Below are 16,636 nucleotides of genomic sequence, written 5' to 3' on the forward strand. Positions count from 1 at the left end.
TCAACTTGCTGATCCTGAATATAGCTAACGTTAAATCCACGGTTAATCGACAGCCACTTACTCATATTAAGGTCCGCATTTTTCGGCTTATTCTTATTCCTAGTTTCTATGCGAAGGGCTTCCTTGTAAGCCTCCTCAAAAGACTTCGGTTACTTAATATCGACTAAGTCCCCGATTTCTTTTGGGAGCCCATCAATAAAGGTTTTAATTGTGGAATTTTTTATCGGGGTCATCATAACATCGCTATATTCAACTCCAAGTTCTTCTTTCAGCGCATTCTGTGCGCAGTTTAGTAAGATATTGATACGGTCGTGAAAATCTCTGACCGTGTCCCCATTTTTCATTCGCAAACTATGAAACTTCGAATCATAATAAGAAAAGTCCTTGCAAGGGGCAAAACGCTCCTTAAGTACTTTAATTAGTCCCTCGGCAGTATTTACGGTTTTACCGGAAATGCAATCTCTCGCTGGTCTCCTTAATTTCGCTATGATCAAGCAAATAAAATTCGCTTTTTGGGTATCAGCTATAAGTGCCTTTCCGTTACGGATGTCGTGAATAAAGTCTTTTAGGGGAACATTTTTTCCATCAAATTCCGTGATTCCTTGCACAATATTATGCAAAGTAAAACTTGCTGACATACTAGTTAGAAGATTTAAAGTCGCTTGTTCAGTCGCCATGGTAGAAAGACTTTATTGTTTCTTGGAGTCAGGTGGTAAGAGACGAAATACACGAGGAAAAAAATAAATAAATAAATAAGACGCGATCACTAAATCACAAAATCACACAAAATGAGTATATAATATAAAAGTAAATAATAATTATTATTGCTAAGGGAGAAAACAAAATTCGATTAAGGATGATAATAATACTCAAATAAAATTTACACAAAGTTAAAAAAAAAGGAATAAACTCAAATCTACAAGTCCAAAATTACCGTAATTTGAATCGTTATTTTAATCTGACCTCCCCTACAGGAGTGAATAATATAAATTTCTAGCGAAGTATAAGACAATAAAACTAACTAAAGTTGCAAATAAAAATTCTATCAGTCGCTCCCCATTAGATAAAAGTGTCGGATTCTTACTAGTCCCATCTAAACTTTTCACTAAGCCTTATCATTTAAAAGAAATAAGAGAAGAGTGAAATTAGTTAGTCCAAACCACTTATCAACAAAAGAGGAAAATAGGAAAAAAAAACTTCACCTTCATAAAAGGATTAAAGCAAAAGTACTTAGCGAAAGTAATTAATTCAATTAAAACTAAATAATAGATAGGTGACCACAAAACCTCTAAGTTAATTTTGTTAATATTTGCAAGATAATTAAAAAGCACGAGGAATTCACTCGAAGAGGATAAAAGAAAAGAAAAAAAACTCAGTCAGCAAAAGAAATTCGAGCGTGTTCAAATTTCCCGCTGACTTCAGCGAAATCAAAAGCGTGAGAAAGACCGAAAATTTCTTCCTCGCCAAAACTTAAGTTATACGGCGGAGGAAACGCTTCGGGTTTCAACTCCACGTGCCGTTCCAAAAAAAAAAAATTCCAGAGCTAACACGTTTATATATATATAAAAAAAAATACGTATCAATAAAATTAAGAAAAGACACAATGATTTATCGGCAACTAATCGAAGGCACAAAACCACGCTCTGCTACCATTTGTTACGTGACAGTTTTGATGTTTTTTCAAAACGGCCACGTGTTAGACCGTTTTAGCTCCGAGTGGTCCTGACTCGGGCGAATTGAACCTTCGGTACGGTACCCCGACCGTCTCAGCGAATAGATCGCGTTTTTGCCTACAATGTCCGAAATTCGTCCACGCGAGGGATAAGCGAGAGTAATGGAGGAGGGGGAAGCGGTTCGCTGGATTATTAAAATGAAAATACACGGGTAACATAAGATAGATTTATATATATTTAGATACATAAGATAACATGTCTAGTATTGATACCTCTATCGCGTTACTATCTAATTCACGATTTATTAAATAAATATTCTAAAATACGCGGTCGGTCGTCGTTACACACCCGGTCCCGGTACGCAAACAAATGGATTCACCAAAAGGGGAACCTTGAATATAGTAAGTAGTTATCAAAATAAAGAGAGAGAAAACAAGGAAGAGATTTCGCTTTATCGAGAATAGAGCGTGGAAGTACTCACTCTGTTGTTTTGGTCCTTTTATTTGGTTTATATAAGTCTGATTTGTGGTGTTAGCTTTATCTGTTGTTTTGGTCCTTTTTTTGGTTTATATAAGTCTGATTTGTGGTGTTAGCTTCACTATTTGCATTCACAACACGATAATTAATGCCAAACTCTTTTCTCTCTTGTGCTCGGAGACTTAACTGAAGTTGATTTAATTAATACTCTGGCGAAAATAGCGTCCGTACTTTAGAACCGGCTAATCGCAACTGCTGACGCGCCTGCCTCGCTACTGCAGCCTACTCTCCTTCTCTCCTTCCTATTTTTCGTCTCCTTCTCATTGCTTTGTCTCTGCTGCAAAGGCTCAACAAGCAGCGCACACGTGCGCTGCTGACTTCAGCAGCTTATCGCTGAAGTCTTGGCCTTGACGCTTTTACTATGTGCCGAGACTTTGTTTTAAAAACTGCTCAATTTCTGTCACATAACAGAATGCAGTCGTGGCATTGGTTATAGTTAATTTGTTTCAATTATTCTATTATGAAACATAATCTTTCGTTTATACGTGTAAGATAACGGATAAAAGCTATTCATTTATACGGAACTATATGACTATTTTCCTGGTAGTGCATGTTGTACAATATTATACATGAAAAAATAATCTCGATCTCATAGCACAATGAAAGATTTTTAACCATTGCGCGATTCTGCTTTCTACTTAAAAATTTTAGCATGATAATTGACAATAATTGTTATATATAATTATACATATTAAAACTTTTAGAGTTAGTTTCCACATTTTTTAAGATAGATAATAAATAAGTAGCTTTCACACGACATACTTCATACAAAAGTTATACTACAATTTATATTGTAACAAAATTTACAAATGAATGCAATGAGCACTTATGCAAACGCGTGTGGTCATAATAACAAAGTTTTTTTCTAAGTAAATAGTTGTTGAGAACACCGTTTAATAATTATTGACAAATCGTTTTTTTTCCTTTTTTATTTGTAACTGTTCTATAATATTTTGTTTTTTATAATATTGATATTTTATTTCATAATAATTCAACATTGAGAGATTCTTTGATTATTTTATATGTAATCGGTGATTAAAAAATGCTGTAAGTAGTAATTAATTATTATTACTAACTTATACGAAACTTGATAAAAGTTCAAACATTATTTTTTATGAATTATATAATTAATTATTTTTGTGTAGATTATTTTATACCTTCTACTCTTTATATTTACATATAATGTGCATTGATTTTTTTGCAGTTCACCACTGCAAGCCAATTTGCAAGCATCGAGTACAAAAAATATCATTCTCCATACTCATAGTTATATTAACAATGAGCTCAATTGTGATGAAAATGAAAGAATTGCAAATGCTAGGAAAAGGTATTGTGAATAATTATATTATTCAATACAGTAATTAAATTTTATGTAAATATCACTTAATTGAACTAACAGTTACTTCTAACTCAAATAAGAGCACTGCAAAACTCCGCGCTGTACCAAATATATTAATTATGCAAATAGTATATTGTTATGAATATTATTGAATTTGTAGAGTATCAATTTTGAGTGAAGATACATGCTTGCGAGAAGAACCTCCAGTCAACAGAGATAAATCTGATAATAATAATATATCGACAAATAGCATTGATTTTTTGTATAACAATTATAGAGACGAAAGGAAAAGGTTTGTTTTGCCGGTATTGAAATTTTTACATAGAAAACTTGTTTATAATATAAGTCATTATTAAATTTATCCGAAACAAATCTTTCAAATAGATCCACAGACCACACCGTTAACAGTGTAAAAGAGGTAACTACTAATAAACAAATTAAATTAACTGTATTAAATAAATTACAAGGCCTTTTCTGGGTGCTGCATTATTTGCAACACCTCAGAAAGGCCATCCCCGTCCCTTGCCACCCCGTAACCGGTTGAATAAAATTAAGACAAACTCGCCCTATATAGAACTATTACCCTTTTTTATGTCCGAACAACCACGCCGGAGATATGGGCAAAACAAACTCGTCAAATGCCATCCGACGACACTCAAAGAACAGAGAGAAAAAAAGGAGCGCACCACGGAAAAAGAGAGCGCACGCACACACTCACTCACACACACTCCCGACCACGTGTTGCCGACCGGCGAAAGAAAAATGGAAAACTTGACTGGGAAATGCAACGGAAATGCATGTTGATGACACATGCAGATCCGTTACACTCCCAGACACCAACACCAACACTCACGAGGCACTGACACTCCTGGGGCGAGCAGAAAATCGCCGATGAAGTGGCAGCCGGCAATCAGCTGTGTCGGGCTGCCGAACACCATCGGCGACATCCTGAGCGCCATACACAAGAATAACAGCAACCACACAAACACCCGGGAGAACGTCGCTGAACCGACACGGGAGCGCCCCAGGAGGCGCTCCAACAACCGACACAAGAACACGAGGCATACGTGCTAGAAACTGAGCGGCCATTTTGAAACGCCGAGATAGACTGAGAGCGAGCGAGCGAGATAGACTGAGAGCGAGCGAGCGAAATAGACAAACAAGAGCGAGCGAGACAGACGATACGAAATGATAAATAAAATAATATGCAAATGCGAGGATGAGGGCGCTACAAATGAAACGACGTTATTTTATACGTATTCATGACAAATTAAAATTAAAATTATAATTGAAAGAGAATCAGCATGGAATAGATACCGAATTGTAAAATTCGCATGCGACCGACACCCCTATTATGATAGCGAGCGACAACTACCCCACTAGGTTTAAATAATAAATTAACTGACCGAATTCGAACCTCTGACAAAATTCGCTAGTGACGTCACGACCAATGAGCAAATTAGAATAAAATTTAATTTCCGTCTGGATAGATAAATAGATAAGAGTAGGGGTAGATCTTTTCCGACAACTAATGATAACTACCTTTGTGGGGGGTGAGAGAGGGTAAATAACGACGAAAGTAGGAGAGTTAAGGAGGGCGCTGTATCCTTCTAATTTACATACGGACCAATGATAAAATATTCGGAGGGCGCTACCGATATCCGAATTAGCATACCGACCAATAATAACATTTCTTCTGGGAAAGAGGAGAAGAAAAGCGATCTCTGACCGCGAGAAGCCGATTCTCGTCCACTTTGCCACTGGATCTATAGCTAGAAGGAGCTTCTATCAGCTAATCTCGTGCAGGATTATTTGCGCTATACGCCTTCCGTTTTTTCGCCAATTTTGTTCGCCAAAACCGCAAGGAAAGATCGTAAGTAGGCAAAGTGCCACTCACTTTTATCAATCGCGGAGTACGGGAATTAATCTCTCAGTGCCGTAGGTCGTCGCGACGCGTGGATCCGTCGACGCCGGTGCCTATCGAATCGCGCTGACCTGTCCGCCATTCCGTAGATCTAAAGTAAGTAATAGGTTTGTACGAAAGACAGTTCGTGATTTAGGATACTCGCGCTGACCTTTCGTTAATGGGATTATTTCGAATATAGGATTAGCCGGATAAAATTACCGTGCTAATTCAATTGTGTTGATCTTCCCGCCAATTTATAAAATTGAATGTGAGCGTTAAGATCAAACAAAGGAAAGTTCGTGATTTAGGATTCGCGTTGACCTTTCGCTAATAAATTATTACGAGAGTAGAATTAGCCGAATAAGATCACCGTACTTATTTAATTGTGCTGACCTTTCCGCCATTTCGTAAACCGAGCGGGAGCGGTAAGATCAGACAAGAAAAATTCGTGATTGCGTTGTTTGCGCTGACCTTCCCACCATCTTTGTTAATCGAAGACCGACCGGAAAATTATTAACATTTCGATTAATTTGTACCCTTGCCATTTTATGGTTATTCATAGTTTTACCGACCCTATTCACTCCGACCTCTTATTTGTAAATTACTGGATACGTCAATAAAGTGATTAATTATTTTATATAAAATTTACTGTGTTATCCTACCTCGATTGCATGCTAGTGATTTTCGGCCGCGAGCGGTTACATACGGATATCACCAATTCGCTATATTTCGGGTCCCACGATAGGTAATATACGCGCGAATTCGAACGGACTCACGACTTGAATTAAGGAGCCATCATCTGAGCTGCCAGCATACCAATCAAGGAGACGTAGAAAGCGGAGAGTTGGACACCAAGGCCTGAATCGAGGATATCACGCGTATCCCCCGTCTGCCCAACCTGCGCAGTCGCCGTTAAGCAGATCGAGATACGCGACAACCTTACTGGCCTTACCTCCGACGATCGCCGTAATTAGCCGACGGTCTGGCGCCCTAAATAATCGGGGGTACAGCCAAACAGGCCTTGTGGCGGAAGAAACTCGGAGCGCGGTTAAAACCCCCGAAATTCCCCGCCACAAAGTATATGCTACAATCGGCAAGATTTTGTTAGCGAAAGAAAGTGGCAATTTTTTCTAGATTATGTAAAAAATGCAAGGCAGACTAAAAAGAATTTACAAAGAAATTATATAAATTCTGTGAAAACTTTCAAGCAGCTTAAAGCGACAATGAAAGCCAAACATTGTTTAAACAAGGGTAGTGAAGAGTTTATAAAAGTACGTTTTCTCTTTACATTGTTATGTTAATATTATGCAACTCTCGCTTCATTTAATTTATTTTTATAATTTCTTTTTATCACATTTGAAAAACAGTGATCAATTATTATTTCGTTTGTAGACATTGCCGAGTGGTGTGCAAACTGCTTATACTTTCAAATATTTTACAAGGCAAAAGGTACAAAATGTATCCTGAAGAATTGCGCAATTTTGCACTAAATTTACATTTTTATTCGCCGAATGCTTATACCTTTTTAAATGAAAATTTTGGAGAACTTTTACCATCTTTGTCAACTCTTAGAAGTTATTTGAGACAGTATAATGTCAAGGTTGGAATATCATACGAAGCTATAGCCAGTGTACAAAGATTAGTGGAAGAAACTAAAAAAAAAAGAAAAACATATTGTGTTTAATTTAACATGTGATGAAATGGCAATTCGTCAAAAAGTAGAGTGGGATGCAGCTACGAAAAAATCGATTGGATTTGTTGATTATGGAACGAGCAAAATTTCTTTGAACGAGCAATCAAAAGAATCAATAGCCAATAGCGTGTTGGTGTTCATGCTAGTTGCGTTGAATAGTTATTTTAAGATAGCGCTTTCGTATTATTTAATCAAAAGCTCCGATGGGAAGGGCAAAGAACAATTATTGAAAGAAGTGTTGGATGCTTGTTTGCAAAACAATATTGAAATGAAAAATATAACATTTGACGGAGTCTCATCGAATATAAGTATGGTAGAAAATCTCGGAACTAGTATGAGAAAAAGTACGTCTGAGGTTTGTTTTAACTACACTCATAACGGGAAAACTAAAAAAATTTATGCAATGCTGGATTCGTGTCATGCGTTAAAATTGGCTCAAAATACACTATCCAAACATGACCTTATCGATGATAACGGCGATATAATCTCATTTCAATATATTAAGTCATTACAAGAAGTACAAGAAAAAGAGCTAATGCATCCTACAACAAAACTGCGGAAAAAGCACATATATTTCAATAATGAAATAATGAAAGTGAATATTGCTGCACAAACACTCAGTACTAGCGTTGCGAAAGCACTGGATTTTTGTCGTGATGATTTGCATATGAATCAATTCGAAAACTCTGCTGCAACTAGTTCATTTTGCCAGAACGTAAATGATGTTTTCGACATTTTAAACTCAAGAAATGTTTATAACAAAGATCCACGAAAGCATGCCTTATCGCGAAGTAATTTGCAGGAAAAAAAGCAGGGTTAATGAACTTGTAAAATACTTTAAATCGTTGACAATTAACGGCACACCCATTCTAAAAACTAAACAACATACTGGTTTCTTAGGATTAATTACTGGGTTGAGAAATGTCCTAGCGATCACAGAAGATCTATATGCAACATATTCAAAGTTTCACTTTCTGCTAACATACAAATTGTCACAGGATCATTTAGAAACTTTTTTTTCGTGCGTTAGAAGATTCGGAGGATTTAACAATAATCCTACCGCTAGGCAATTCAAAGGAGCGTATCGCAAGTTACTTGCGCATGTTAGTATTAGTGTTCCTTTATCGGCTAATTGTACGCCGCGCGACGACACAATACTTGCGAGAGTAGATGTCAACTCTAAAAAAAAAGGTGAAGTCCCAATAGAAATTAATGCTATTGAACTTCAGACCATTTTTGACCTCCTTGATGATATTCATTTAAGCGACTACGTTAATGATGTAGTTACCTAATATCTGGCAGTGTCGTGAAATAATTAAAAAAAAATCTCGTGCTTAACTTGTTGTAAACAATTGGAAGTAGAAGAACTCAATGTAAGTGGGAAAGATAAAGTTTTGCCAATATCAAAATTGCAACGACGCAAATGCTATGGCAAATTAATTTTTGCTTCTTTCGATGTTGTTGAGATTTGCCGAATTGCTGAGAGAATCTTCAGATTACAAATCTGTGTAACTGAAAAAAACGTGTTAAAAAAAATGGCGTTGATGACAATGCACGTGTTACCATGCAGCATTTTCAATCAAAGTGAACACGTTTTTGAACAAGAAATTTTATCAGATCATCGCACGCAACTTGTGATGATGCGTCATCACTTGAAAATCACGCTGCCTTATGCTAGCCCCGCTCCCACTAGAAACGCGCGGCCAAGCGTCTATTGCCATACACCCGCCCACGCACTCCCGGACCTCGCGAACTATGACCTCTAGAAGTCCCCCTGACCGATTCGCACGACCCTTACGCTCGCGTACAACCCCTCGCGCACTCACGACCCGATCCGACAATCCCCCGGGGAGCTAGAAGCCCCTAAAGTTTCCAGCCGCGACCAGCTGATCGCAAGCCCCCGTTAGTTAGGCAGGCATAGCTAGACTAGAAGTAGGAGCGATCGAGCGCGTGAGAGCGAGCGAGACCGCCGATGCTAGACCGATCGGAAGCGAGCGAGGGGAATCGGTAAGACCAACGAGCGGTAGATAGAAGAGAATAGACAAGCGACGCTAGTTGACCGACCAATCGTTATCAGCTTAGGGGTGGTCGAACTAATGAGGGAAAACCGACGCTATCTTCGCGACCAGTAGGCAAATTAGGCGCGAAGGACCGACCAATAAACAAATTGCGCGGGTAAAAAACATTAATATAGACGGCGCTGAGACCCGGCATAGCGACAAACCAACCAATCAACAAATACAAAGGGGAAGTAAACTAGGAGAAGCGGCGCGTCGCCGAAAAACGGCGCGCCAGTAGTAACCGTTAAGCCTCGACGGTAAGTAGTCCGCCGAGCCTCGCTGTTGCGCGGTACAAAGGTGAAAGGAGTAGATATAGAAGAGAATAGTGAAAGAAATAGGCATAATAGAGAATAGTGAAAGTGAAAACAGCAGAGGAAATAGTGAGAGAGATAAGCATAGCAGAGGAAATAGTGAAAGGAATAGATATAGAAGAGAATAGTGAAAGAAATAGGCATAATAGAGAATAGCGAAAGTGAGCATAGCAGAGAGAATAGCGAAAGTGAGCATAACAGAGAAAATAGTGAAAAGAATAGTGAAGAGCAATAAGCATAGAAAGAGAATAGCGAGAGTGAGAATAGCGGAGAAAAGCGTCCGAACAGTGATAACAAATAGCGATAACATAGAGATAACAAATAGCGATAACGAATAACGATTAACGAGCAGCGATAACAAACAGAATAGTGATCGGCCGAAAAAGTAACAAGAGTAAGTACCTTTTCCTTACTACTGATTTTCTGTTGCATGACCAATAATCGCGAGTTTGCCACGCATTGTCGACCGCCGCGTTTCGGGAGTGCCGTACGACCTTCGCGCGTCCGACAGTAGCATTCGTCCACTTATTGCTGACCACCGAAAATCCTTTTGCCGAGCCGATGTATGATCATTGTCCGCAATTTGAGGTAGTCGCATGATTACCGAACGCTCGCGTTTTCGGGAGTGCCGCATGACCTTCGCGCGCATTACGCCTTGTGACCGAAACGTTTGCCGTTGTCTCCAAGTTTTCTTTGTTACGTCGTCTCATTGCCCTGCGTTTGAAATTGTCGCCTAATCGCCGAATGTTCGCGCGCGGGTATGCCGTATGACCTTCGCGCGCCCGCTGCCGTTGCTGTACATGTTTTTGACACCGACCTTCTGAGCGTCGTCGTGAGTCGCCGTGTTGCTATCATTCGTGAAACGAATTTCCCCCAGAGTGCGTGTCTACAAATTCCTTTCCGAGTCGATCTAAACATCACACGAGTCGTGTTAGACCTTCATCCGACCGGCAAAATTCAGATACATCGTCGCCTTTATTTTGTTCCCGAGCATCGCTATAAGTACCGTCAACACCGCGAACAGTAGCTAACCTTCGCGCGACCGACTGAATTCCTGAGCGCAATTGTTTCGAACGGGCTGGAATTTCCGCCGCGAATAAACAAACCGACGTTACGTATTCGAATCATATCCGAAGTCCGAAACATTCAACCGAATCGTTGTCTGTTTAAACCGGCCTCGCATCGTAGTACGCCACTCGCGTCCCCCAGTAACCTAGACCAGGCTGACCATCGCGAGGGATAGACCACTGGGGTTGACCCGGGAAATCCTTTTTTGCATAATAAATCCGAATTATCTTTACATCCGACTTATTATTGACTACACCCACTTGATCGCCCCATCCCCCGTAGCTTTCGCGATCGGTTTGAGATTGGTAAGCGCGTACGCGACTGCCCTGATCACCGCCTAGCCAATAGCCGCCGCCGCGGCCACCACGCCACCAGTCAGCAGGGAAGGAGCTACCCCCCCCCCCCTGAACCACTAGTCCGTCAGTCGGGGCGCCCCTATGACGCCCTCCGTTGATGTACCCGCTTCTGGGTTAAGAGCCGCCATGCCCCGAATCTTCTAGCTAGCCGAACGAGCCGCAGCCGTGGGTGGCCTTGGAAACCACCCGTTGCCCCCTTCTTTCTCCTTCGCTCGATACGATCTAGATTCGACCGAATCGTCGCCTAGGACTTCGCGCCCCCGCTTCATTCTTCACAGGTGATAGCCGGCCACGCGCGCAAGAACACCGACGGCGACGAGGAGGGAGGCAACGGGGAACCACCCGACCTCACAGCGACCAGCAGGACCACCGAGCCGAGAACCAGCCAACGTTGCAGCACTACCACGCTCTCCTAACGCGAGAGCACGGTAGCTGGCGCCCAACATAATAAATAAAAGCTGTACACGTTGTCTCGGCTGACTGCGCGCCGCTGGCGACAGTGCGAGACCGGAGAAATACCGTCTATTATTTTTCCCCTCCCTCTCCCCCGTCGCAAACTAATAAAAATGGTTGCAAAAAAATATCTGGAAATTCGTCTGCATTATGCAGCTTCAACAGACTATGAATAAAAAGAAAGAATAAGAATGAGACTGAATAAACTGTTATTATTCAAAGGTGTTTAAGGGCATTGGTAATGGATTTTAAAAAGTACTATTATTTTACAAAAATATTTTATCCTGTTACAAAATTCATTGTGTTCTTAAAATGCTTAATGTTAATAATAAATGTTTTACGTTTTGAATAATGAATTTTTTCTGTACATTACATATAATCAATTTGCCAAATTATTATATTTATTATACTGCAACAAAGCTGTTTCAAAAGAAGAAAATCAAGATCTTATCGTCAATGTAATTTCTTTTATCGTTTTCAAATCTGAAGTAAATTAACATTCATAAAAATGTATTTAGATATATAGAACATTCTTCAAATAAAAATGAAAATGATAAAAAGTACGCATGCTCTACTAAAATGCATGTTTCCGTAGGTTATGATACAGAAAGTAAGTTATAAAGAATAAAAGCTCAAATGTTTTGATAGAAAAAAGAATATAAAAATGCAAAGCGCGACACAACAACAAAGTAATAATAACAATAATAACAACAACAACAACAATAATAATATATACCAATATTTATTTAGAAAAAAAATATGCCTAACTAAAGATTAGAAACCCAGGACTCGAGTGTGCGTATGCAAAAAGTTATGGCGCCTTAACTTGCACGTCCAACAATGCATATGACAGGTTTGTATTGGAAGTTATATATAAATTTGTAGGTGCAGGAGCTTAACTTAAAGTACTTGGGATTACGATTAATTACATTGATTGATTGTTTGGCATAAAACGAATATAATATAAATCTCAAGATGAAAGTTATAAAATAGTATACGTACCAGAGGGATGCAACGAAAACAGCATAAAACTATTATATTAAAAATATATATCTTTTTTTATTCATTCATCTAGTAATAAGAAATATTGGCAGGAGAGAATAAAATGGAGTATGATAAACAGCAAGAAACAAGTAGCTAAAAATAAGGTCGTTGGTACGATTGCTTGAAATAAATTAAATTAAACTATTGTCGTGTGTTGATAAAAATAAAAAATAAATAAAAGTGCAATGTTGACATGTTAATTTAGAAATTAAAAAAAATCTGTGAGAGCGATTTGAACCCACGATTCTAATGCGCGAGTGCAAAAGTCATGATGCCTTAAAAGGCACAGCTATCATTGCAAGTGATATAGCAACATTGATAGTAGTATATAAACTCATCACGAAACAAATTGCTGAAATAACTGGGAATAATTACATTACATTTTGTTTTCAATTATTAAACAAAGGTGATTTTTAACGATCAACGCATACTTAAACAAAATTTGTTTGCAATGTTCGCTTTTGAACGGCACGGCTGAACGCGCCAAAAGTATACTCGAGCGAAGAGAGCCCACGTGACCCTATTAGAAAGAGACAGATGTGCTCACTCGGCTCGTTCTCTCTCTTTCTACACTGGAGCGTCGGCATATCCAAGAGACTGACGGTCTATACTTTATATGTCTGTGGTGTAGCTGTAGAGTGTATACACGCAGACAGTGGCGCGCAGCAGCAGTATTCTCGTGGTGCACTGGTGGGAGTGAAGCCATAAATTTCACTGGTATTAGTAACCAACTTAGCTATTTCATCTTTTTCAACGTCAATTTGTTGAAAAAAAGTCGTTGAAGAAGAACAGTCTTTATATCGTAAGTATATAAGTTTGATGGTTTTTTTCTATCAATCGAATAGCTTTTGAAGCCTGAATTTACAGCTGTATTAGATGCTAGTGTATTAAAAAAATTTGTATTTAGAAATTAGCAACACCAAAGTTTAAATCATGTCACGATTAGTAGTATTATAGCATTAAGTTAATATCATAGATATCTAAGAAAATTCCCATTTATCTTTTAACACAGCTTCTTGGAATACCTCATACAAGAGAGAGAGAGAGAGAGAGAGAGAGAGAGAGAGAGAGAGAGAGAGAGAGAGAGAGAGAGAGAGAGAGAGAGAGAGAGAGAGAGAGAGAGAGAGAGAGAGAGAAAGAGAGAAAGAGAGAGGTATTTACACTAGCGTATTTACAAAAATTTTAACAAAAGTACTTTATTTTTATCTTATTCCAGTTCAATCTCAGCACCATCATCGGTTCTCTTAATAAATTATTTAACACTGGGTATAAACTCTGTTTTTCCATCTCAGTTGCATGGTCGGTCATTGATGTATTTTATGCTATTCCTTCACTTACACTTGCTCAGGTATACTTTGACTTTTTGTTTTGTGATTTCTGGAAAATATTTCATTTTTAAATATTCGTCAATGAATGGAGAAATTTTAAATTTATAAATTTCAAAACACTTGAATCTTCTGTCTGTGGTACAAATATGATACAAAGATGAGTTATGCCTCTGAACGTACTTATTGTTCTGTGACTGAACCAACGCACGTAAAAGTCAGATTAGTTTTTAATAATAAGAAGATTACAGTTGTAAAAATATCGGATGTTGTTGATTTCCAAGACAAACGTCCTTGTGATTGTAATGATTATGAAGAGCAGAAAGTATATGAGTGCAAACTGGCTGATGAGAAGGGTTTTGAAAATTTAGTACCTGTATAAATAGGAGGCTTAGCAGGTGAGGTTCCTATGGTTGTAATAAAATTTAATTGAGACTAAGTTTATAACTACATTTATTTTTTTTTATATTCACAGTTTTTAATTCTTTAGAAGAGGATGAAGAATTATCTCATTTCAAGGCCAAAAGAGGAAATTTTCCACGCTTAAATACTTCAGTCATAGATGAATATCTACAAAAAGATCATGCAACAAACGTGTCAATTGAAAATATTGATAAATAGAAAAAAATCAACGCTGAAGATAAAGAAACGAAAAAAAGAGTTAAAGAACACAACAAAAAATTGCAAGAAGAGATCTTGGATCAAAAAGTGAGCACGTTATTTCAAAAAACAGTAAAAAAATGTATTGATATTATATTATTTTGTGATGTTAGTAATGCTGTAGCAAAGAACCAATTTAGATGCACAAATTTTCAACTTTAAAATGAGAAAATTTATGGAAACAAGTGCAGACATGGAAATAGATCTACATCAACAAGAAGTGCAAGAAACAAATATAAAAAGTAACAACAATATCATTGTAGATGATAAAAAGATCGAAATAGTACAAGAAAATTCTCTTTCTTTTTATAATGAACAAATTTTGTCTTTAAAAGAAATTGTGAAGAATATGACTGTTGAGCGAGATGCTATGGAACTAGTGTGTCTTAGGCACAAGGAGAATCTCATCATTGAAAAAAAGAAAACTGAAAAATATAAAATAATTAATGAAAAATTACAATTTCAATTACTTCAATGTGAAGAGTCATGTAAAGTTTTGAAGAAAAAATTATCTTTATTAAAAAGCTTCAAAGTCGATGAAAATGCAATTATTTCTGTCAATACTCGTATTGAAAGCCATAATGAAATACTTATGTCGAAAGAGGTAAAAGATAACTTTTTAATTATTAATTTTAATTATTAATTTCTAATTTTTATAAAACTACTGTGTTTTGCTTATATATATATATATATATATATACAATTGTAATTATATATCAGTATTTATATTAAGATAGTAAATAAATTAAATTTTGCAGAGCATTCTACACGGTAGCAATCAATTGGAAAAGACGCCTCCTATGAAACCTATGTATGCACATGAATTAAATTATTCGCTAAGTTTGATAAACGTAGGAATTCAAGGACGTAGCAATGCTGAAAATAAAATTGTTCCAAGAAATTTGTATACGCTTAATCACTTTAGTTCAACTCCAAAATCAAGTTAATATACTTTTATAAATATATAATTAATTTGTACTCTTCAATAAAATCTGAAAATGTCTTTACGAAAGCCGCAACAATCAGCGGCAATATAACCAACAAAAAAATTCTGAAATAAAGAACCAGCACAACTATAAACCTATCGAAGACTCATCTGCATCTTTAAATTCAAATGTGTTAGAAAGTCTACAAGACATCAATGAATCAGTAACAATATCACCAAAGAACAGCCATATTTTGTTCAAGTCACAGAATCCCAGAAAAAGCAAGTATAATAATCAATAAACAAGTAAAAACATTGTTAAATAATCGTTGTAATGAAATTTTCTATTATTTGCAGGGATAATTTTTGATTATGATGAAGAAAACTCGTTTGACTTACCATTGAAGAAACCTCAGTATGTCGGTCTTAGTGAAACCGAATTTCTAACACTAGCAGCAGGAATTTCTAGTTCCAAGAAATTATTTACACACAAGATGCCCCAGTCTAATGAAAAAGCAAAAAGTAACCATGATTTTGAAGATAATAAATCAAACAACACAGAAGCAAGTTCTTTACCATCAATTGATCCACGTTTCAAGAATTTTGGATACAAAAATACAATCATCGATGCAGGGATACAAGGTAATTATATAATCTCCTATATTAATAAATCTATTAAATTGACTTTTTTAATTAATTTATTTAATATTCAATTATTTATGCACGTGCTTGAACTTATGATTTCTCTTTGACAAAAAAGTAATAGTAAATAATTTTTGAAATATAAATAAACAATCTATAATGTATATTTATTGATCTGTTACAGATAAAAGTATTTGAAATAACTGATCAACTCAAAATTCTCTTAGAGAATTGGGAAAAATACATAAGAAAAGAAGCAAAATAATTTTTGAAAATGATTTTTCAACACATGTACCCTTCTGAGGAAGATCGTGCAAGAAAATGTATCAAACTCACTCAACGAAGGTTACACCAAACAAGAAAAACTGTAGAAAGCCTTTTGATTCACTTGAACTTGATATTTTAGACAGTACGAACATATATTATCATTCCAACCGTTCCTCATTATATATATATTTATTTATAAATAATTCCTTGCACGGGATGGCTTTTATATTTCAAAAAGAAAAGAAGCCAAGCAAAACCATCTATGAAAGAAATATTAATTGAAAGAAATTCTTACTTGACGGAAGAAATCAATGCTTGCATTCAGAGTATGCGCAAAAAAGTCAATGTGCAGTAATGTATGCAAGAAGTTATTATTA

At 36.9% G+C, this 16,636-nt stretch overlaps 2 protein-coding genes across 3 annotated transcripts in view; one reads left to right on the forward strand and one right to left on the reverse strand.

Moving 5' to 3' along the window:
* The window catches only part of LOC131675042 (glutamate receptor ionotropic, kainate 2-like), a 2,022,482-nt gene extending 2,006,049 nt beyond the window's left edge, over positions 1–16,433 (reverse strand). The window contains exons 1-3 of the mRNA XM_058953868.1: positions 16,329–16,433; positions 15,927–16,008; positions 15,750–15,854 (exon numbers count right to left, since the gene is read on the reverse strand). The gene's annotated coding sequence lies outside the window, so the exon portion shown is untranslated. The remainder of the gene's footprint in view (positions 1–15,749; positions 15,855–15,926; positions 16,009–16,328) is intronic.
* Positions 13,104–15,428, forward strand: LOC131675029 (uncharacterized). 2 transcript variants are annotated; one of them, XM_058953837.1, is made up of 5 exons: positions 13,104–13,242; positions 13,657–14,163; positions 14,241–14,473; positions 14,539–15,029; positions 15,184–15,428. In XM_058953837.1, the coding sequence occupies exons 4-5, from the start codon at positions 14,589–14,591 to the stop codon at positions 15,370–15,372; spliced, it is 630 nt and encodes a 209-aa protein (XP_058809820.1). In that variant the 5' UTR covers positions 13,104–13,242; positions 13,657–14,163; positions 14,241–14,473; positions 14,539–14,588; the 3' UTR covers positions 15,373–15,428. The 2 variants fall into 2 exon arrangements, with proteins under 2 accessions (XP_058809820.1, XP_058809821.1); XM_058953838.1 differs by having other exon boundaries at positions 13,657–13,788; positions 13,926–14,163; positions 14,241–15,029.
* Positions 16,434–16,636: the final 203 nt, after the last annotated feature.

Source organism: Phymastichus coffea, unplaced genomic scaffold (genome assembly GCF_024137745.1).
Source record: "Phymastichus coffea isolate CEN01 unplaced genomic scaffold, Cenicafe_Pcof_1.1 PCOF00015, whole genome shotgun sequence".
Lineage (NCBI taxonomy): Eukaryota > Metazoa > Arthropoda > Insecta > Hymenoptera > Eulophidae > Phymastichus > Phymastichus coffea.

Excerpts from the sequence above, each read along its gene's own strand:
- LOC131675029 (XM_058953837.1), top strand. The coding sequence starts at position 14,589 with ATGAGAAAATTTATGGAAACAAGTGCAGACATGGAAATAGATCTACAT. Across the intron at positions 15,030-15,183 it reads AAATACTTATGTCGAAAGAG|AGCATTCTACACGGTAGCAA; the intron begins GTAAAAGATAAC and ends TAAATTTTGCAG.